This window comes from Mus musculus, chromosome 19 (assembly GCF_000001635.26).
Source record: "Mus musculus strain C57BL/6J chromosome 19, GRCm38.p6 C57BL/6J".
NCBI lineage: Eukaryota > Metazoa > Chordata > Mammalia > Rodentia > Muridae > Mus > Mus musculus.
Genome location: NC_000085.6, coordinates 38939847 through 38963534, shown reverse-complemented (window position 1 = coordinate 38963534; position 23688 = coordinate 38939847). Strand labels below are relative to the sequence as shown.

The window sequence follows — 23688 nt, the reverse complement described above, 5'->3', positions numbered from 1 at the left end:
AGTCAGATTTCGTTACGGATGGTTGTGAGCCACCATGTGGTTGCTGGGATTTGAACTCCAGACCTTCGGAAGAGCAGTCGGTGCTCTTAACCACTGAGCCATCTCTCCAGCCCCAAATTTTCAACTACAATTTAAATTTTCCACCAAGTCAAAATAATAACGTCTCACATTTTTCTCTCAAAATGAGGTATGAGGGCCAAAGAAAGGCGAAAGTTCTAAATTCAGTGCCTCGATCTAATTCACAAAATAATGATGACTATAAAATTAAAAAATAAAAATAAGCCAGGCATGATAAAGAAGTATGTGCAGGCTAAAGAGGATTATAAAACTCAGGAAGTGATTTTACCCTTTGGGTCTGCCTCTCCACCCTGGCCAGATCAGAGGGTTGCATACCCTCCTACACATTTGCCTCCCAAGAGGTGCGAAGTAACCGGGGACACAAGTGAGACCAAATTATCCCAAAGTAAAAGCAAATTTAAACAATATCTACCAATCCAGCCCTACAGAGGATTTTAGAAGGAAAACTCCAACACAAGGAGAGTACCTACACAAAACAAGAAATCAATCATCTCACAACAAAACCAAAAGGAAAGAATCACACACACACACCTACAACAAACATAATAGGAACTAACAATCATCTGTCTTTAATCTCTATCAATCAACAGACTTATGAATTCCCCAATAAAGACATAAGCTAAAAAGACTGGATATGCAAGCAGTATCCAGCATTTTGCTGCATACAAGAAACACACCTCAATGACAAAGACAGACACTACCTCAGAGTAAAAGGTTAGAAAAAAATTTTCCAAGCAATTCGTCCCAAGAAACAAGCGGGAGTTGCCATCCTAATATCCAATAAAATAGACTGTCAACCAAAAGTTATCAAACAAGATAGGAAGGATACTTCATATTCCAAGGAAAAATCCATCAAGAAAAAGTCTCAGTTCTGAACATCTATGCCCCAAATGCATGGGTACCAACATTCATAAAAGAAGCTTTACTAAAGCTCAAAACACACATTGAACCTCACACAATAATAGTAGGAGACTTACTCTCACTAATAGACAATCATGGAAAAACAAAATAAAACAGAGACATAGTGAAGCTAATAGAAGTTCAGATATCTATAGAACATTTCACCCTAAAACAAGAGAATATACCTTCTTCTTGGCATCTAATGGAACCTTCTCCAAAATTGACCATATAATCAATCAGACACAAAACAAGACTCAATGACTATAAGATTTAAACAATCCCATGCATTCTATCACATCACCACAGAATAAGGCTGGACTTCAATAACAACAAAAACAACAAAAAGCCCACGTACTCAGGAAACTGAACAACTCTTCGCTCAATGATAACTTGGTCTGGGAAGAAATAAAGAAAGAAATCAAAGACTTTATAGAATTCAGTGAAAATGAAGACACAACTTACCCAAACTTAGAGGACACTAAGATGTCCCTCAACAGAAGAATCCATACAGAATCCATACAGAAAATGTGGTTCATTTATACAATGGAATACTATTCAGCTATTAAAAATTAGTATATCATGAATTTTGCAGGCAAATGGATGGAACTAGAAAATATCATCCTGAGACAGGTAACCCAGACCCAAAAGGACATGCATGGTATGTACTCACTGATAAGTGGATATTAGGCAAAAAGTACTGAATACCTAGGATACAACCTACAGACCATAAGAAGTTTAACAAGCAGAAAGGCCCAAATGAGGATGTTTCGATTCTACTTAGAAAAGGGTAGAAAATAATCATGGGAGCTAGAGGGAGGGAGGGACCTGGGTGGAAGAGAAAGGGAAAAAGGGGAACAAGATCAGGTATGGAGGAAAGGGAGTACAGGAGAGAAGCCCAGAGGGCCAGGAGAAAGGAAATATGCAGCCTCTGGGGCAGGAGGGTAGGAATATCCTGTGGACAGTACTAGAGGCCTGGAGGTCTCAGGACTCAATGGGGGTGACCTTAGCCAAAATTCCCAACAATGAGGAGAGGGAACTTGAAGATTCCACCTCTAGTACAAAGACAAGCCCTCAAGTGGAGGGACAGGGTTATTAACCCACAGTCAAAATTTCTGATCTAGATGTCTTCCTGCCTAAAAGAACCGCAGGGATAAAATGAAGAAGAGACTGAAGGAAAGGCAGTCAGCTCAACTTGTCATCTATCTCAACAGGAGGCATGGGTACCAAGGTCTGACTCTATTACTGATGTTATGATGGATACAGACAGGAGCTGTCCCCTGAGAGGCCCTACCAGCAGCTGACTGAGATAGATGCAGATACCTATACCCAACCATTGGACTAAAGTCAGGGATCCCTATGGTTGAATTAGGGGAAGGATTAAAGAAGCTGGAGAGGAAGGCAACTGCATAGAAAGACCAGCAGTCTCAACTAACCCAGACCTCTAGATCTCAACTATCCCAGAGACTAAACCACCAACCAGGCAGCATACATGGGCTAGACCAAGGCCCCAGCAGCATACATGGGCTAGACCAAGGCCCCCAGCACAAATATGTCAAAGGACTGCCTGGTCTGGCTTCAGTGAGAGAAGATATACCTAACCCTTGAGACACTTAAGGTCCCAGGGAATGGGGAGGCCTGGTGTAGTGGGGAGAGCGTTCTCAGAGCAAGGGTGAGGAGGAATGGGATGAAGAACTGTAGGAACAAGGAGGGGGGACAATAGTTGGAATATAAATAAATAATAAAAAGAAATAAATAAAAGGAAAAAAAGTGTGTTTACACAGTATTTTAAAGATCATGTTCCTCTCATTTCTGTAGACTTAGAGAAACAATTTCAACTTTTCAACTTTTCTTCAGGTAGCCAATGAACCATCTAACCAAGTAAAATTTTATGTTAAATGAGTAAAATGAAATCTGGGTAAACAGGTCATGAAACTCCCCATTCATTTTTGTCCTTCAAAAATCTATTCAACAGTGTAAGAATTTGATAATACTATGATATTCCATTAGCATTTAGTATCTAGAATATGTAGAGCACTCAAGTTTTAAAACTTTTGATAAGTATTGTTATAAGGACTAGAGGTGATGGCTCATGCTTGTAATCCCAACACTTGGGGCGGGGGAAGAGGGAGAGAAGGAGAGAGGAGAGGGGAGGGGAGAGGAGAGGGGAGGAGAGGAAGGGGAGAGGAGAGGGGGCAGGGAGAGAAAGCAAGAGAGCGAGCAAGCTAGAGAAATGGTTCTGAGGTTAAAAGCACTGATTGCTCTTGGAAAGGTCTTGAAGAGTTCAATTCCCAGCAACCACATGGTGGCTCACAACCATCTGTAATGGGATCTGATGCTCTCTTCTGGAGTGTTTGAAGGCAGAGACAGTGCACTCATATACATTAAATAGACAGACAGATAGCAGTCAGAGCTGTGCACAGAGAATCTATCTTCAAAAAAAAACCAAAATGAATGAATGAATGACTGTAAAGATGGATGGATAGATGAACAACACTGGAAATTTTCGCCATATAACATGGATAACTGAAGCACAAAATTACCTCGTAATAATCATTACAGAGCTATAGAGATGGCTCAGATTTGGATCATTGGATGCTTTTACAGGGAACTTGAGTCAATTCCCAGCAGCCACAAAGAGGCTTGCATATGGAAGAGACATACATGCAAGCAACACACTCATAAATAATAAAATAAACATACTAGTTAAAGCAATTTAAAAATTACTTACTTTTATGGATTATCAACTTCTCCAACTTTCTTTTAGCAGCTGCTCTTTCCACAATTTTCTGGTCAATAGTATTTGCTGTTACAAGACGATACACAACAACTGGCTTTGTCTGACCAATTCTATGACATCTATCTTGAGCCTGGAGATCAGACTGAGGATTCTTAAAGTTGAAAAGAAATGTACAGTTAATAGAATTGTTAAACCTGAAAAAAAATTGGTGAAAAATAAAATCATATACATTATCTGGGGAGAAACTTTTTTAATGGTTTAGATTCATTTTAACTTCCAGTATGGCTGTAAAAATTACAACTCACGTCGTAACAATTATGAAGTTTTCTACTTAACTGCTCCCACAGGGGCCACTGAGATGGCTCAGCGGGTAAAGGTATCATGCCTTAGTAAACCTGACCACTTGTGTTCAATACCCAGGATCCACACAGTAGAAAGAACCAACTCCTGCATACTGTCCTGACTTCTATGTCACTCACATACACAAATACACCCACTAAATTAATAAAAGTAACAAAATTATTTAAATACTCTGAAAATGTCTTGCTTTTATCTACAGAAAACTTGATAAATTCCTACCTGCAAACAGGCACTTTTCAAAACAAATAAAAGACGTTTTCAGAACAGAAATATAGTCAGCATATTGCTGCATTTCTTACCCAATCACTGTCATAAATGATCACTGTATCTGCTGCAGTCAAGTTTATGCCTAAACCACCAGCTCGTGTACTCACTAAGAAAAGAAAAACATCTGGATCCGTGTTGAAACTGTATATCTAAATGCAAAAGAAACAGACATAAAAATTTTTTTAAAGACACTAACTATAAACATGGAGGGCATTATTTTTAAATATCACTGTTAAAGTCTTTTCCCACAGATCTAGAAAACAATTAATTAGCTAATAAAACCTCTGCTTAGCCGGGTGCTGGTGACGCACGCCTTTAATCCCAGCACACGGGAGGCAGAGGCAGGCAGATTTCTGAGTTCAAGGCCAGCCTGGTCTACAAAGTGAGTTCCAGGACAGCCAGGGCTATACAGAGAAACCCTGTCTCGAAAAAACAAACAAACAAAAAAACAAAAAACAAACCAAAACAACAAGAACAACAAAAAACCTCTACTTACATAAATATTGCTTTTCAAACATTTACATTATGCAAGATATTTTTATTTTGTTAAAGGTATGTATCATAACCAGTATCAAAAAACAGACAAAACTACGTTAACAGACAGCTCAATCAGTAAAGCACCTGCCATACGAGCACTCACTAGACAGCCTAATTAATGAGTTCTAGGTTCAGAGAAATACCCTGTCTCTAAGACATGGTAGAAAAAGAAGACGACATTGAATGTCTTCCTTACCTTGGTACATGCACATATACACATCCATACAACAAACACATACAAAGACAACCAACAGACAAATACACACACACAAACCAGAAACAATATTAAAAAATGAGGTGGGTTGCTTAACTAGGAAGAAGCACATACTTTCCTGGCAGGTGGTAATTTTGATCTCAGTACATGTATTTAACAAATTTTGCACATGCTTGTCAAAAACAATAATACATATTTTATTTGCTACACAGTAACTCTTATGCAAAAGTCAATGACAATATATAATCTAAACACATCCAGAGAACAGTTATGTATGGTGGATCACACTTGTAATCCTAACACTGGAGGTCAAGAAAACAAGAGTATTCCAAGTGCTACCCAGGGCAATATAACGTAAATGTGCCTGACAAAACCAAAACACTACCCATAAAAATAGCTGTGTCTCTAAGACTGACAACCTGAGCTCAATCCTCGGAGCCCACGTGATGGAAAGAGAGTAACTCATCAAGCTGTCCTTTGACTTCCATGTAAGTTGTAGACCATGCTTATCTTCATACACATAAAAACATACAAATGAGGAAATGCTGAAATAAAATTGGGTATAGTGTGGTGAGTATGAGTGCTTATTGTCCTCACAGTGTCTGGGATTCAGTTCCTACAGATTGCATATCCTCTTCTAGTCTGCCTAGGTGTCAGGTATTCATTCATGTGGTACAAAATACATACAGGTAACAATCATGCACATAATATAAACATAAATATAAACATTGTCAAGTGATACAATGGCCTACTGCTACATCACAAGTGTGATAAAAAGAAACAATGAGATGTTAACTGGCAGGTTCTGGGTGGAATAATAGCCAACTAGGAAACTAATTGCCACATGCTTACAATTTTCATGATGAAAAGATGAAAACTAGGATAAAAAGCAGAATACAACCCCTATTGTGCCATTATTCTCACAGCAGTGGTTAAGTAGGATACTATTATACAAAGACTGCAACAGAAGGTTGCCTGTGCATACATAGGTATGGAACTCAAAACTAAAGTCTGTTAGTACTCAAAATGCTTATCCTTAATCAATCTTACTACAAAGTTTTTGGTCATATTATTTCAAAGATGAAGACAGAAATCACAAAAAAGAAATTCATGTGAGGTCTTACATTTTTTTCTCTTTCCGAATAAGACATGGACCCATCAAGTCTGCTAAAGATGAAGTTTCTAAGATGGCAATAATCCATCAAGATGTCCAACATGCTTGTCATTTGTGAAAACACCAGAACCTAGAATTTTAACACATCTATGTTAATAACTATACTGATTCATAAGAAACTAAAGACCTAAAATTCTAGTCAGAAGTACCTTGTGACCTCTTTTTTTAAGTTCGGGCAGCATTCGATCCAAAATTAAGAACTTCCCAGAATTTGTTACCAACTCTTCATCAATCTTAAATGTAGACAAGAAAAAGGAAAGAAAAAAAATGTTAATATAATTTCCAATCATGTGCCATTTTAATAGCTCAATTTTTTTTCTTTCTGGTTTTTAATCTGAGAGATCCTCCCGCCTCTATTTCCCAATAGGAGTGCTGGTATAAAAGGCATGTGTTACCACACCCAACCTTAACAGTTCAACTTTCAATGACAAGTTATAAATTACAAATTATTTATATTTTTAAATTGATATAATTAACTTTTCAAGAAAAAGCCAAAAATTAAGTTCAAATATAACTATGAACTTAACCACAAAACATGATTCACATTTCCTACAACTCTCTTAAAAGTTTTGTATAGAGAGGTGTGGTAGCACATGTCTGAAATCTAAGCACTGAGGAGGCAGAGGCAGAAGGATCTGAATGAAGTCCAAGGCCAGCTTCACTTATATAAAATGGTTGTGGCCAGTCTGTGCAAAAACAATTAAAATCGGAGGCTGAAGCGATGGCTCACTGGTTGAGAAGTCTTGCTGTTCTTGCAGAGCAGGCAAGTTTATGTCCCAAAAAACCCTTGGCAGCTCACAGGCCATAATATTCCAGTTGCTGAGATAAGACCCCTTTCTTTTGACCTAAACAAGCATGATGCACATACATAATGCATATACATACATGCAGGCAAACACTCACACATAAAATAAAAATAACCCAAAGTGGTAATGGCACACACTTTTAATTCTAGCACTTGGGAGTCAGAGGCAGGCGGGCAGAATGTTAGAGGCCAGCCTGATCCAGAGCCAGTTCAAGGACAGCCAGTACTACAGAGAAAACCTGTCTTGTAAACAAAACAACAACAAAAAAAAAAAAAACAAAAATTCTATTTTAGCCAGAGATATGGTGTGGTACACATCTTTAATTCCAACACTCAGGATCAAAGGCCATCCTGGTGACAAAGTGATTTCCAAGGCAGCTCTCCCCACCCCCACCTCCAACCCCAAATTAAAACAGCAAACTAAACTAGAAAAGTTTTGCATGAGAAAACAGTTCATACATGTATGTGTGTGTTAAGGTTTGTTGTGTACAACTTAGTAAAATATACACAAAAATTACTATCAGAACTCTTAATAAAAATTAAAGAAAACACATGAACTTGTAAACAATATAAAGATTAAGGCTAAAGAAACATTTAGTAAACACTTTTACCTTGATGATCTGATATTTGATCACTGGAATCCACATAAACATGGAAGAGAACTATACAAAGCTGTCCTAACTTTCCACATGCACACTGTTCCATATGTATACACATGCACACAAGTACACACTACTAGTAATAAATAATAAGGAGTATTTTGGAGCTAGAGAGATAGCTTAGTATTCAGTGACTTGCTACTCTTGTAGAGGGCCAGCATTCAGTTCCTAGCATCTGCCAGGCTCTTCAGAACCACTTGGAAATTCCAGTTCCAGAGATTCTGGTCTCTTCTGGCCTTTTAAGGCACTGCACTCACATATGCACAAATACACACACAGATACATATGAATACACATATAACTAAAAATGAAACGTAAGCCAGGAGTGGACCATGTTTCGAATCCCAGCAATTAGGGGCAAAGACAAGTAAATCTCTGTGACTTTTAGGCCAGCCTGCTATACAGAGTGAGTTCCAGGATACATAGGGAGACCCCACCTCAAAAGAGCAAAAAATTAAGTAAATGAATGAAATGGCTTAGTGTTTAATCTATTTTTAAAAAGATTTTGCCTCAATATTTAAAAAAGTAACTAAAAGCCAGGCAGTTGTGCCACATGCCTTTAATCCCAGCACTCAGGAGGCAGAGACAGGAGGATTTCTGAGTTCGAGGCCAGTCTGGTCTACAGAGTGAGTTCCAGGACAGCCAGGGCTACACAGAGAAACCCTGTCTCAAAAACAAAAACAAAAAAAAAAACAAACAAACAAAAAAAAAAGCCACAGAAAACAAAACAAATTACTAGCTAATCTTTTACCTTAAATTCTTGTGTGACAGGGTCAATAGGATATTCAATCATATATGGGTGATTACAGCACTTTCGAAGTAGCATCATTATATTCCGCAGCTTCAGATTAACTTCAGATTCTATAGGGATATTACCTTCCACAACAGTCCTACAAAAGGACAGTAAGTACATTAAGTATGACAAATGTAAAAAACACAATTTAAATATCTAAATGTACCTTTAAACTCTTACCTCTCTCTGTTTACTTCTGGCTGTATTTGACTTATTAGTTTTTCTAATTCACTAGGGAACTGATCTAGTTCGCTGTAATTTATTGACTTTCTACTTCGTCGTTTTGGTCTTCCAGTAGGACTTAGCTCAACTGTTTCCTTCTAAGAGAATACATAAAAAGCCATTTGTTTAAAAACAGCAGAAGCCAGGCAGTGGAGGTGAATGCCTAAGAAGCAGAGGCAAGCAAATCTGAGTTCAAGGCCAGCCTAGTTTATAGTGTGAGTTCAAGGCCAGCCAGGCATACACAGAGAAACCCTGTTTTGAAAAATCAAAACAAACAAAAAAACTCTAAATGTGTATATGAATGAAGTATACTTCTACACACACATAACAAAGCAATCCCATCAACTCTTTTAATACAGTAGATATTATTGGAAATTTTCAAATATTCATGAATCCTCCTAGTGACTGTTACATCTCCATTAAGGAAACAGGGTTGGAGAGGGTTGGTCTTGTTGATAAGTCTTTAGAACAGTGACTTTAAAAATTCTGTGGCTGTAAAAATGGACTTCTAAAGGTGGTAGGGCGGGTGAGATATAGGATAACAAATGTGGTCAAAGTACATGAAACACTTAAGTGAAAATGTCTTATGAAGCCCATTACCATATGTGATGATTATGTCTGACTTGTTGTCTGTAGCATAAAGGATCATGAACCCAGGCTGTTGAACATATAGATATGTAAATTTTAAACACGCATTTATTTCCAAAGACCACAAAACAACTGATATACAGATGACCAGTAAGTTTAGCAGAACCATAAGTAACAGAAAGTACCTTCTGCTTTTGGGGTCTTACTTACTCACAAAGTTCTGAGAATGGGTGAGGAGACAAAACACTAAAAATTAGTCATAAAATGTTATGCCATGGCCGAACGGTGGTGGTGCACGCCTTTAATCCCAGCACTTGGGAGGCAGAGGTAGGGGGATTTCTGAGTTCGAGGCCAGCCTGGTCTACAAAGTGAGTTCCAGGACAGCCAGGGCTATACAGAGAAACACTGTCCCGAAAAACCACAAAAAAAAAAAAAAAAAAAAAAAAAAAAAAAAGTTATGTCATCTCATTAACAGTTACTTCAAATTCACAATTACCTCACAGGATCCAAACATGTTTGCAATTGTGCGGTTCACAATAGCTGTATAGAAGATCTCTTGTTTATTGCAAAGTGGTGCATAAACAACTACTTCTCGCTTAGGGGGGACTTCAAGAGCAACATCAGACTTCAGTCTTCTCAGTAGGAAAGGCGTTAAAATCTAAGATTTAAACATGAACAAATAAATATGAACATTAGTTATCTTTTTCTCTCCTTAGGGACACTCTAAACACGCCTTCCCCTTTGTTCCTATTGAGTTTAAAAAGACTAATGTATCGCCTTGAGATGTTCTCATACCAGACCAGCACTTGATAATTTTAAAACAAAAACATATATACCCAAAGATGCCATTACTACTTTAAACAAATAGCTACACTAGGTGGGCTGCACATGCCTTTACTTTTAGTATTCCAGTGGCAGAGGCAGGGAGATCTGAGTTAGAAGCCAACCTGGTCTACAAAGAAACCTTGTCTCAGGAAAGGTAAGAAAGAGAAAGAAGATATTTACAATATATAGACCAGTAAGTTACTCAGAGCACACATGAAGAACCACTAAGATACTAGAACAAGTAATTCATATGAAAACTACCACAGTTATACTTGATAGTGTATTTGACAAACTGAGCCACCAAGACTGCATGTTCTTAATCCTATACACATGCCTACAGATGAAGTGTGCTTTTGAGTATCCAGTGTTCATAATTCTTATCAAATGCTGGTTTCATGTTTCAGGATAGTAACTGACTATGAGCGCCATGTGTTCTTGTCAACAGCTCCTTCCTTATGGCCCTGTAAATAAAGCTGAATATTTTAACAAGAAAAAAAGAAAAAAAAGAAAAAGAAAAAAAACTACAACAGATCCAGAGACATTTGAGTATCGCAATTCTTTGGTGTGCTAATGAGATTAAGGCTGGGTTTATCAACTTTTCTTCAATTCTGATACTGAAAGATTTCTAATCTTCAAAATCTGTATATGCAGATTCAACTAGTTTCATTTTTAAGTTTTTGGTCCCATGTAATTTTTATAAATATATAATTTCTTTCTGAAGCACAATTGCCTGTCTGTGTTTTCAAAGCTGGGGAAATGGCTCAGTGGCAGTGTGCTTGTCTGGGACACATTCCCAAAATATAGGTGAAGGATTGTCTAAAAATTTAGACAAAAGGCAATGGAAACTCAACAAGATAATTTTTAACCTAGAATTTTCTTCTAAGGAAAAACTACATATTTTAAATTTATTTATGACACAAGAAAAATGCTATAAAACCAAATATAAGTATAGTGGGACAGAGCAACAGTATACTAAAGCATAATTGAAATCCAATGTGCCTGCCTCGCACTAACCCCAGGACTCCAGGCAAATCTGAGTTTATATAGTTTATATAGTTTATATAGTTTATATAGTTTATATAGTTTATATAGTTTATATAGTTTATATAGTTTATATAGTTTATATAGTTTATATAGTGAGGCCTACCATGGCTACATAGTGAAACCCCATCTAAAAAATAAGTAAAGAAAATGTATGCACTAAAGAACGACAAGGAAAAACGTTAATCTTTTTAATGAAAAATTATTGACTTCGCAGAATACATATAAAAGCATGCTTACAAAGTGACAGGTGACTGTGAGGACAAACAATACCAGTACACTGGTAAGGACGACGACTTGGAGAAGGAGGATTATTACTTTTCAAGTCTCTTCTACAGAGTTTAAGTCTCTAGAATTCCTAATATATTAAGTATAAATTGAGCAGAATAAGGAGATTTGGTACCTGGTGCAGCATATGTAAAACATTCTGTTCTCTCTCTTTAGCTATAATATCTTCAGCAGTTTCAGAAAGACTAGTGATATCAAACCAAGACTCAAAGCTGGAAAAGAAAATTAATTACAAATTAATCTATCACATGAATCCAATTATACTAACATGGTACATATTTACAATTTCATATATATATATATACATATACTACATACATACATACATACATACACACATACACACATACATAAATACATATTTGGGGGGGTAGATAAACAGGTTCTCATTCAGGCCAGCTTGACTCAAATTCACTGTAACTCCAAGTCTGACCATGAATTCCTGTCTTCCTGACCTTCTCCATCCCCAAGTGCTGATATTACAGGATATGCCATTATACACAGCATAAATTCCATATTAATTTGTGTATTATGAAACAGGAACATTGTTCCAAAAATTCAAAAGGCAATTTTATTTTTAAATAAAATTAAGACTTCATCCAAATAAAAAGGAAGCAATTGTGTTGAAATCTAAAATGGTTGGGAAGCAGAGGCAGGCGGATTTCTGAGTTTGAGGCCAGCTTGGTCTACAGAGTGAGTTCCAGGACAGCCAGGGCTACACAGAGAAACCCTGTCTCGAAAAAAAAACAAAAAAACAAACAAACAAATCTAAAATGGGACATTTTTTTCTAAAAAAGTCAAATCATATACAAGTCAAATACAAATGATGCTATACTTTTTCCTCATTTGTTTTTGCCCTGCTAAGACTAGAACCCAGGGCTTCAAGGATGCTAAGCAGAAGCTCTTTTTCACTGGGCTACATCTCTAGTCCAAAGCACATACTTAGTATACATCTTTTTCCATCCTGAAGATACTGTTTTCCGAAAATGTTTTGAAAATATAATTTTAAGTTTAAATTGTAATACCAACAATAAAAGTTTTAGGTTGACACTGAGACTCTTACGATATTTCTCTGGTGCTAACTAGTTATTTTTTTTCTAAACTTCTATGCAGGTTTCCTTCTATGAGCTAAAGGACATGTATGCTGCCTGGCTATTCTGTGAAATGGAATTATCCACATTAAAGTATCTTAGAAAGCAAAAATCAATGTCCTATAATCTCATGAGTATTTAAAAGTTCACGTTTTACTTTGACTGCTTTTCTTTCTTTTTTTTCTTTGTTGTTTATGTACCCTTATTTATTTGGGGAAGGAGTGCATACATGTGCCATGACACAGGAAGGGAGGAAGAAAAGCAAACTGCAGACACCACTGCCTCCTTCCACTGGAATTCAGGACTGAATTCAGGCCTTCAGATTTGGCGGTCTACACGTGCTGTGCCATCTTTCCAGCCCCTTACAGGATTATTTTTGTTTTCTTTTAATCAATCTGAAAAGTCATTATCTTCTCTCATATATATTCTGTCAAAAGTAGAACACATAATATATAGCACAAAAAAAAAAATCGCTAAAAATGTCATTTAAGTTCAGCTACCAAACAGAAAGGAATCAGTTTCAGCTTAGAACACAGATTTTTTTGAGGTTTTAAGAAGACATAAAACCTACCTTTTCAAGTCATCAAATACATCTGGCAACAAAAAGTTTAGCAATGACCAAAGTTCTGATAAATTGTTTTGCAAGGGAGTACCAGTCAAAAGAAGTTTGTTATCAGCATTGAACCGTTTTAACTCCCTGATTAGCCGGCACTTCATATTCTTAATCCTGTGTCCTTCATCTACTATTAAGTATTTCCAATAGCAATGCTAGAAAATGAATTGAGGAAAGAAATTGTAAGAATCAATCTCATAATTTTCTCCTAGAAATATTTCTTATACCTATAAAAGTTCTTGTGAGGAACATCTATTGAATTTCATTAAATGTCATTTTACTATCTACTAGGACTATTCCTTTCTCCCGGTATCATAAAGATAATAAACTTTAAAACCCAGCGGGTATTGTATCCTTAAACTATAGCTTACTGGAAATCCCCATTATCATGTGTTAATATTTTCATTCATTCTAAAGTCAACATCATCTTAGCTTTTTAACTGCCACGTGCCATTAGAGTCCTGAAAAAACGGTATCAAAATAATAATAGTAATAATGAAGGATAAAAAGAAAGAAATCTTCCATTAGTTATATGTACTCCAAACTTATTACTTTTTTACTTTTTCTTTATTTATTTTGTTTAGACAGAGTATCTCTACATATTCCTAGCTGGCCTGCAACTCAGATCCACCTGCCTTTGCCTCCTGTTTGGCTAGGATTAAGGGCATGAAGCACCAAGACTAGCTTGCTCCAAATTTTTAAAACATTCTTGGAATTTTCATTTTGAGACTCACATATAAGATTGACATTATTTTAATCTCATAATTTTCCTCAATTTCCTTCACTGACTTTAGGTGCTCCCTATCTTCAGAAGCCATATTTAACAATTAATATTTTCAAAAAGCACCCCACATTTATATTTGTAAAGTCCTAAAAACTGTTCTCTCACTTGTTCTTTCTTTTATATTGATCAAGCAAGTTAAAATAATCCATCTAGATTATTGTGTAACAATACAGAAATATACATGATTTCTAGAATCAGTAATATCAAACTGTCACGCCAAGATATCTTGGACAGTACGATTAGCCGATTAGCTAAAAATATATCTAAAAGAAAAAAATAGGTAGCTAGAGATAGTTTAATGGTTAAGAGGACTTTGCTCTGTCTGACAAAGGATCTGGGTTAGGTTCCAAGCACAGACATGCAGGCTCTGTCACCGAAACTCAGGGCATTTCATGCTCTCTTGTGACCTCAGGACACCAGGCATATACCAGGCACAGATACATATGCAGACAAAACACCCATACATGTCAAATAAAAAACTTTATACATTTCCTTTTTCTAAAATTAATATCAGATTAGATAAAATACATGAAATGAGGTACACTTTAAAATTATATAGTAAATTCCTAACGGAATGAAAAATGTTTAACAACTACAAAGGAGATTACTTTTCTGGAAACATAGAAAGCCAAATAATCTGAAAAATCTCCCACTATAAAACATCTATTTAAAAGTACAACACAAAATGCAAGACGGCCTTTGTAAATGAATGAGTGAAAAACAAGAGAAAAACCAAGGTGAATGAGATGAAACCTCATTTAATGCTTGTAAGCATTAAAACTTTTGCCCATTACCCACTAAAACTAAAATTCTGGCAATGATTCAATGGCTCGGTGGAAAAACAAATATCTTCAAAACTAGCAAAGGAAACTGATAAGGAAGCTTTACTGGCAATATAAGCAGGGTAAAGTGGGAATAAAACATAAGTCTTCATGTTACATATTTAAATAAGAAACAAGTTACAGGCTAAAGGGATGGCTCAGCGCTTAAGAGCACTGACAGCTCTTCCAGAGGTTCTAAGTTCAATTCCCAGCAACCACACGGTGGTTCACAGCCATCTGTAATGGGATCTGATGCCCTCTTCTGGCACGTCCGAAGACAGAGTATTCATATACATAAAATAAATGTTTAAAAAAAAAAAGAGGAAATAAGTTACGAAACAGAATGTAGCCTGAGTTGTGTTTAAATTATACCTGTTCTCTCTCTCAATAGCAGTTATTTACCACAAAAGAACTCTCATGTAGAATTACAAATACTCCATATTACTTCTTGAGGCAGTCTCACCATGTAATGCTGTCTAGTTTTGTGGACCAGGCTGGCCTCAAACTCAGAAATCTGTCTACTCCTGCCTGCTAATTCTGGGGTTAAAGATGTGCCACCATGCCCATATTATTTTCTTCTACAAATATGCTTGCTGTAAAGAAAACTCTGTGTTCTCTCTCTCCCTCTGTGTGTGTGTATGTGCGCGCGTGTGTGTGTGTTTTGAAGAAAGGGTCTAGACTATTCCCAAACCACACCAATCCTGCCTCTGCCTTCTGAGAAGTGTTATTACATGCACAACATACATGCCTTTATTAAACTATAAAGCTGGGTAGTAAAGATGGCTCAGCAGTTAAGAGCACTGGCTATTCTTCCAGGTCCTGAATTCAATTCCCAGCAACCACATGGTGGCTCACAACCATGGGTTCTGATACCTTCTTATGGTGTATCTAAAGATTCAGTGTACCCACAAATAAACAAAGGAAGGAAATGAATCTTAAAAAAAACAAAATATATATATATATATAAACAAAAGTATGGCTATTGCCAATTACATTCAACAATACCACACATACAAATAGCAGATTTGATAAACACTACCTGTGTGTTTTGATGTCATGTTGAAGCCATCATGTATGCTACTTTCCGTGTTACATGTAAGAAAAAGTTAAAAGGTCTGGGCAGTGGTGGCACATTCAGGACAGTCAGGGCTATGTACAAACCCCGCCTTAAAAAGACAAAGAAAAAGCCACATGGTGGTGGCTCGAGCCTTTAATCGCAGCACTCAGGAGACAGAGATTTGAACTCAGGCAGATCCCTGAATTCAAGGCCAGCCTAGTCTATAAAAGCGGAGTTCCAGGACAAGAAGGACTGTACAGAGAAATCCTGTCTTGAAAAACCAAAAAGACAAAGCAAAAGGGTAAAGATGAACTTAATTAAGAATGAACATTACATGATCAGAGAAGAAAATGCAAAGAACTATACACAATTCACATGGTGAGGAAGAAAGGCAGCTAATGGCATAGTAAAACATGGACATTAATGAATAAGCAACTAAAACAATGAAGACAAAGGACAGAGTACCATCCACAGTTCTAAAAACACAAAAATGGTTTTTTTTCTGCAAATCTATTCATATTTGAATAAAACTAAACCAATAAATAAATTCCAACTACAGATCTCAAATTTACGGCATAGTTAATGTGCAACCATTTCTAATACCTTTAATATGGCCACAGATAAAATGCCAATAATTCTTCTAACAGACATCAACCTTAATCACAATCTTTCTATGGACAAGTCTCCAGTTTCTAAAGGAAATGCAAAGGGCATCTACTACTTTACCCACAATAAAACAAATGTTATTGGATGGTAATACTATGAATTATGAATTAAAAATCTGACTAATGATCAGGGTTAGGGTTAGGTACCTGTAAAGCATTCTGGTCTCGCATAGCGATCTCGAATGATGTGACCACCACAGGATGAATCTGCAGTGTCCCTTGTCTTTTGTGGATATTCTTTACTAATTTCCGACGGTCCTCCCGGGTTCCATGATACAGCAGAGTAGGAATCTACAAGGGTACATTGATTCAAAGCAAACTATAAAGGATTTGGAAAATACAGAACACGTCACTTTCTTAAAGAACATTTTAGTTCTATTTTTCTATGACTAAGGTAACATAAGAAGTCATGACTAACATAAGGAAAAAAAATGAAAAAAAAAAAGTATTCCTAAATCCACAGAAACAAAACAAAGAGGTTTAAGAAGCAGATGGGTAAACTACTTCAGGAATATATTCTCATGAGGCGAAAACATAGGTAAAATAGCATGTGTATGCAGTACTTGTTTAAGTTGAAAACAAAAACTTACAAACAAGTCCAGACAGTAATTTTTTTATAACTCAGAACTTGTTATTCGATAAGCTGGCACATACAAGAATTATTATAGAGGTAATAATATGTATTGGGGAAAATATGTAACAATACACATGGGAGGAGGACTGGAAAGATGGCTCAGCTGTTAAGAGCAGTAGCACTTATTCTTCTTCCAGAGGACCCAAGTTCAAATCCCAGCACCCACAAGGCAGCTGACAACTATCTATAAATCCAAGATCTAACACACTCACACAGACATACATGCAGGCAAAACACCAATGTACATAAAATAGATAAATTAAATAAGAATGAGGAAGGACCTGCTTCCAGTCCCAATTCTCACATTATGGTTCACTGTCTATAACTCTGGTTTCAGGGGATTTGATGGCCTATTACTGGCACCAGGCATTCATGGGGTACACATTTAAAAAGTATTTTAAAAATAAGAAGAATAAACATGGGATAAGCAGTCAACTGGATGAGGAAGCAGACTAGAATATCCAAGGTCAGACTGTGCTAAACCTATCTGGGGACAGCTGGGCTATATACTGAGTGAAATTGTGCTTCAAAAACAAGCAGAAAAATAAAGATGACCAAAACTTTTTTAAATGTAGATCTGACTCAGATGAAATAATTTATAAAATCCCAAAAACAATTTAAGGAAAATCTCAGTAAAACATATCAGACTACCAATCCCAATTCTATATATAAATCAAAGAATGGTCCTATTCAAATTGGTAAGTCAAATCAAATGCAATGTATATAAAAATCATTTCAGCTACTGTGAGTGGTCTATATTTCATATAATAAATATATGTAATATATTAATGTAAAAAATATATCTTACTTCTGGAGTAAATCTTTTAAATTCAGCCATCCAGTTAGGAAGTGTAGACAAAGGGCCACAAACAAGAAAAGGTCCAGGTACTCCCCTCTGAATCATCAATGCAATTGTAGCAATGCACTGAACAGTCTTTCCCAAACCCATTTCATCTGCTAAAATGCCATTAATTCCATTTTCCCAAAGCATCTGTACAAAAGAATACATTATACATAAATGTTAATACAAACATTTTCTGGATTAAAGGCTTCATTTTTAAAAGCATAATCAAAACTATGAATCTAACATAATAAAATAAACTCTTAAGTTATAAGAAGTCCTTTTTATCTAGAACATAGAAAGTGTTGAAGGTCTCACACTCATTTTAAAATTTAACATTTCCACTTTAAAACACTCAGAAAATACACACAAGGAACTGGTGAGATGACTCAGCAGTTAGGAATACTCTTCTCTTCCAAAGGATCCCAGTTAAGATCCCAACCCCTACACTGGGTACCCTGCCACAAAGGATCCAATGCACTCAAGGCTCATGCAGACAAGAACTGCACAACATCCAAGTACAAGGTGCACATGCACCACCCAACACACACAAATAATAAATGTTAAAAAATGCAAATATTTCTTTCACACTCAAATGGAACAATTTGAGTAGTAGTGTATCATGCTACTTAGTTATTAGAGAAAAGAATCCATAAGCAATATCAAAAATTTTAAACTTCAGATCAGGTGTGCCACCACATACTTTTGATCTCAGCATTCAGGAAGCAGAAGTGTAAGTAGTGAAACCTGGGTCAACCAAAGCTACAAAGTGAAACTACGTCTCTAAAAACAAAACAAAAGCAGGTAACACAAGGGCTGGGAAAATGGCTCAGTGCATAAATCTAAGGAACTGACTTTGGAAACCCAAACCACACATAAAAACTAGACACAGCGGTGCATGTACACCTGTAATCCTGGCACTCCTACAAAGACAGGAGAAGCTCCACAAGCTCCTGAGCCAGCTAGCAGAGCACTTTTGTTCATGTATATACACCTACAATGACAATTCGAGACAGGTTGCATAGGGAATGCATGCCATCACTTGAAGAAATGGATACAACAGAGCCTGGAGTTCAAGTTCTTTCCTGGCTCACCATTTCCAAACCAGCCTCAGTTATGAAACTTGCTTGTTTCAAACAAAAACAAAAATACCTTAAAGACAAAAAAGTCTTAAAAACAAAAAAGTGTACCAAGTGCTCAGCAGATAAAGCCCTAGGACACATGCTAGGCTACACTGTATTCAATCCCCAGGATCCTCAAGGTGGAACCAACTCCAAAGTTACGCTGACACCCTCAAACCATACACCATGGTGGCACATGAGTCAACACGTGTCAACAGCCCCCCCACACACACACACCAAATAAAGATGATGGTGATAATTATAAAATTTGGAATGGCATGATAGCTTAGCAGATAAAAGTGTTTAGTATGAGAGCCTGCTAAATTCAATTGTAAAATAGTCACATAAAGGTGGATAGAACAGACTCCACAAAAATCATCTTCTGCTATATAAACATGTGCTATGGCCCATACCCTAACCCCCACATAGACACAGAAGTAGCAGAATTAAGAAAGAAGATGAGAAGACAACTCATTACCCTAAGCCATTCCATGCCTTCTACTTGGTACCACCTCATTACTCCTCCTGTGAAATGCTTTGGTTGTTGAAAGGGTACAGGCTGTCCGTTACATTTCCGAACTGGGTCAAAAAAGAATTTAGAATTCTGCCTAACAGTTTGAGACAATCTATCTTTAATCATACTATTTGAATCCTTATTTTTCTGAATATCTTCTACACAAAGACTCGTAGTGGAAGAGCTTTCATCCTGTAATGAGAAATATTTAATTAAAATCTTGATAGTAAATGCTACTATGTTCACTATTTATCTATCAGAAAATGCAACAGGCTGGTGGCATAGCTCAGTAGGTAAAAGCACTTGCTGTACAAGCTTGGAGACTTGAATTAGAATGGGAGAACCACTGATTCTAAAGTTGTCCTAGCTTCCACATGTACACTGAGGCGCGCGCACACATGCATCATTCATGAAACTTATTTTTCAAAAAGAAAATGTAACAAAATCTACAATACTGTAGTTACTAGTCTAGAAAATAAAATCTGTATGCATGGTCACATCTCCAAGACCTTCCTTTCCCATATAAATGTGAAATCATTAAAAAAGAAAAAAAAAAAGTTAGCGGAGCTGGAGAGATAAGTTTAGCTCTTCTGTTAGGGATCTTGCAGAAGAATAGAATTCCCTTGCCAGCACCTCCTCTACTCTAGCTCTGGGAGATCCCTTTTATGGCCTTTTCACGTACTCAAATGTGTATGTTTATTGTAGACAAATAAATTTTTAAAAAAATCTTTAAAAAAACAATGCCAATGTATATCTTTTTATTTTTTCAGATTTATTTATTTTTATTATACGTAAGTACACTGTAGCTGTCTTCAGACACGCCAGAAAAGGGCGTAGGATCTCATTACGGATGGTTGTGAGCCACCATGTGGTTGCTGGGATTTGAACTTCGGACCTTCGGAAGAGCAGTTGGGTGCTCTTACCAACTGAGCCATCTCACCAGCCCCGTATATCTATTTCTGAAGCTCAATAACAACTTAATCAATTACAGATTTTACCAGTTAGAAAAGCATTCTTCTTTGTAACTACCCGCTATGCATCTGTATGCTAATCAGGACTCAAACTCATAGTCCTCCAGGTTCACCCTAGGTAACTGGTCACTGTTAAAAATGTTAGAAGGAGCAAGATGGCTCAACATTTGCTAGCAACCTTGATGATGAATGATCTGACTTGTTCAATCCTGGGGACCCACATGATAAAAAAATAATTTCTGCAAGTTATCATGACACCTGCATGCCATACATCCCATAACTAAATTAATGTAAAACAAGCAAAAATGCCAAAAGAACCAGCAAGATGGCATAGCAGATAAAGGACCCTGTCGTCAATTTATTCTTCTGAGCTTCAAAACATATGGCATACATATGCATTCATAAACACAAGAGACACCAACAGTAATAAAATGTATCTTACCTCATTATCCTTATGTTTTTTAGCTACGGACAAAATTTCCTATAAGATTGAAAAAGTAAAAATTAATAATGTATAAGACTACCACTTCTGCCATGCTCTAGTGATGCATGCCTTTAATCCCAGCACTAAAGAGACAACAGGAGGATTTCTGTGAGTTCGAACCAACCCTGGTCTACAAAGCAAGTTCCAAGATAGCCAAGACTGTTAAACAAAGAAACTGTGTTGAAAGAATAAAACAAAACAAAACGAGGACTACTACCTCCATGGCCCCACCAGTATGATCCAGGTAAATTATTCTCATCCTTAATTAAAGATGTCTTTTTATAGTGAATGAACAAATGCATGACTGGCTAAGATAGGCCCTAGGTTTAGTAGCCAGCACTGTGAGGAAAAAAAGGGGGTTGAGGGCTGTTGTGAAGAAGCAAGAACGCATGAGCTGGGAGTAGTATGACTTTAATCCCAGAAGAGACACGCTGATCTCTGTGAGTTCAAGGCCAGCTTGATTACACAGTAAGTTCAAAGCTAGCCAAAGCTAAACAAGTAAGAGTCCGCAGAAAGAAAGAAAGAAAGAAAGAAAGAAAGAAAGAAAGAAAGAAAGAAAGAAAGAAAGGAAGGAAGGAAGGAAGGAAGGAAGGAAGGAAGGAAGGAAGGAAGGAAGGAAGGGAGAAAGAAGGAGGGAGGGAAGAAGAGAGAGAGAGATTAGTATACAACCCTAAGTACAAGAATTCAGATTCCTGTATACATATAATAATCAGGGCATCTCATGTATGTCTTTAACTACAGCTCCAAGGAACCTCAGGCCCTCTTCAGATCTTTATGCACAAAGGTGTGTGCTTCTATAAACCACAGACTTATGGATTCCTCCAACAATGGCTGGTGCCATTCTTCTGCATGAGCACTTCTTAGCATCTTTGCTGTAACCCCACACAAAGTAGTCTACGCGGCTCCAACACTGTTCCTATAAACCAGAACTCTACTTTCTCTACTAAGAATGTTGTAATTGTATTAAAATCCACTTGATATGTAATAATCATATGATGAAGGATGATGCAACTACAAACTACTGTAAACCCAGCACTCAAGAGGCAAAGGCAGCCAAGTTAATCCCAAGTTAACCAAGTCAGCCTGGTGCCGGCCATGGTGACGCACGCCTTTAATCTCAGCACTCGGGAGGCAGAGGCAGGCGGATTTCTGAGTTAAGAGGCCAGCCTGGTCTACAAAGTGAGTTCCAGGACAGCCAGGGCTACACAGAGAAACCCTGTCTCGAAAAACCAAAAAAAAAAAAAAAAGTCAGCCTGATGTATACACCAGGACTCTGTATTAATAACAACAAAACCAGCAAAACCAGGTTAGAGAAATGGCTCAGTGGTTAACAGCACTGGTTGCTCTTCTAGAGTACCGAAGTTCAATTCCTAACACTCACATGGTAGGTAACTCATAATCTTTCTATAATTCTGGTTCCTGGGGATGTGATGTTCTCTTCTGGATTAAGGACACTATACATGTAAGTTAGCAAACCATAAAAATAAAATAATTTTTTTCATAAAAAAGTATCTTACTTAAGATAGGCTCTATCTAGCCTGGAACAATGTTGACCAGGTTGGCCTGGAAACTACTGATCCACCTGCCTCTGCCTCCCAATTGCTGAAACTAACTTTCTCTGTAGACCAGAGTCGGCTTGTACTCATAGAAATCTGTCTGCCTGTGCCACCAAAAAGATGGGATTAAAGGCATGCACCACTGCCACCCAGCAAGTAAATACATTTTAAAGGTTAAAACCAACAGTAGATTTAGCCAACATCAAATATATGTAGTCTTCTAATATTATTACCTCTTTTGACATGACCTCTGAAATATTATAAGATTCATCTTCTCTTCCTCTTTTCTTTTTCATGACTATAAAACAAAACCAGTTAACTTTTTAATAGCAGCTAAAAACAGAAGTGCAAACATACATCCTTCAAGCTGGAACAAAGTTAGTTTACCTGGTTTCTCTCCATTCCCATCAACTAAACTTTTACCCTACAAAACAAAGATTTAGAATATTAATAAAAAATGTATTAATTTTAAATATTTGCCCTACATGTCCATCTAGGCATCCTGTGCACACCTGGTGCCAATAACAGAAGAGGGCATCAGATTCCCCTAGAACTGGAGACAGTTTAAAACCATGAATATGAGTCAGGTAGTTGCGGCACACGCCTTTAACCCAGCAAATAAGAAACAGAGGCAGGTACATCCTGGTCTACAGAGTGAGTGTCAAGACAGCCAGGAAAAAAAAACAGAAAAGAACCATCATGTGGGTACTAGGAATGGAACCCAGGGTCTCTGGAAGAACATCTAGTGCCCTTAATTGCTGAGCTATCTCTCAAAACCCTAGAATGTTATGTTTACTAAGGATCCTTATGTTGTTACACTTTTTCTTTGTATGTTTTGAGAGTAACAGTACTTCATGTCCTTGCAGACAAAGTTCAGTTCCTAGAAGCCACACTGGGCAAGTCACAACTGCTTTAGGGGATCCAATGCCCTATTCTATATACTCCATGATCGCCCAAACATAGGTAAGCGATCACAAAAAACAGACAGATACACACACAGACACACGTTATAAAAATAACAATATAAACACTTCCTGATGTGGCAGTG

At 37.0% G+C, this 23688-nt stretch overlaps 1 protein-coding gene across 3 annotated transcripts in view; it reads right to left on the bottom strand.

Annotated features, from left to right (window-relative positions):
- The window catches only part of Hells (helicase, lymphoid specific), a 40209-nt gene that overhangs the window by 6936 nt on the left and 9585 nt on the right, over positions 1-23688 (bottom strand). For 2 of the 3 annotated variants that reach the window (XM_006526699.4, NM_008234.3), the window contains exons 5-19: positions 23028-23064; positions 22874-22938; positions 21043-21081; positions 19594-19821; positions 17962-18144; positions 16667-16810; positions 13151-13347; positions 11604-11700; positions 9831-9992; positions 8705-8844; positions 8483-8621; positions 6417-6500; positions 6218-6337; positions 4375-4491; positions 3707-3866 (exon numbers count right to left, since the gene is read on the bottom strand). In XM_006526699.4, coding sequence (XP_006526762.1) covers positions 3707-3866; positions 4375-4491; positions 6218-6337; positions 6417-6500; positions 8483-8621; positions 8705-8844; positions 9831-9992; positions 11604-11700; positions 13151-13347; positions 16667-16810; positions 17962-18144; positions 19594-19821; positions 21043-21081; positions 22874-22938; positions 23028-23064 — 1912 coding nt within the window. Of the gene's footprint in view, positions 1-3706; positions 3867-4374; positions 4492-6217; positions 6338-6416; positions 6501-8482; positions 8622-8704; positions 8845-9830; positions 9993-11603; positions 11701-13150; positions 13348-15836; positions 15981-16666; positions 16811-17961; positions 18145-19593; positions 19822-21042; positions 21082-22873; positions 22939-23027; positions 23065-23688 lie in introns of those variants that run through there. The other variant, XM_006526700.3, reaches the window with a different exon arrangement.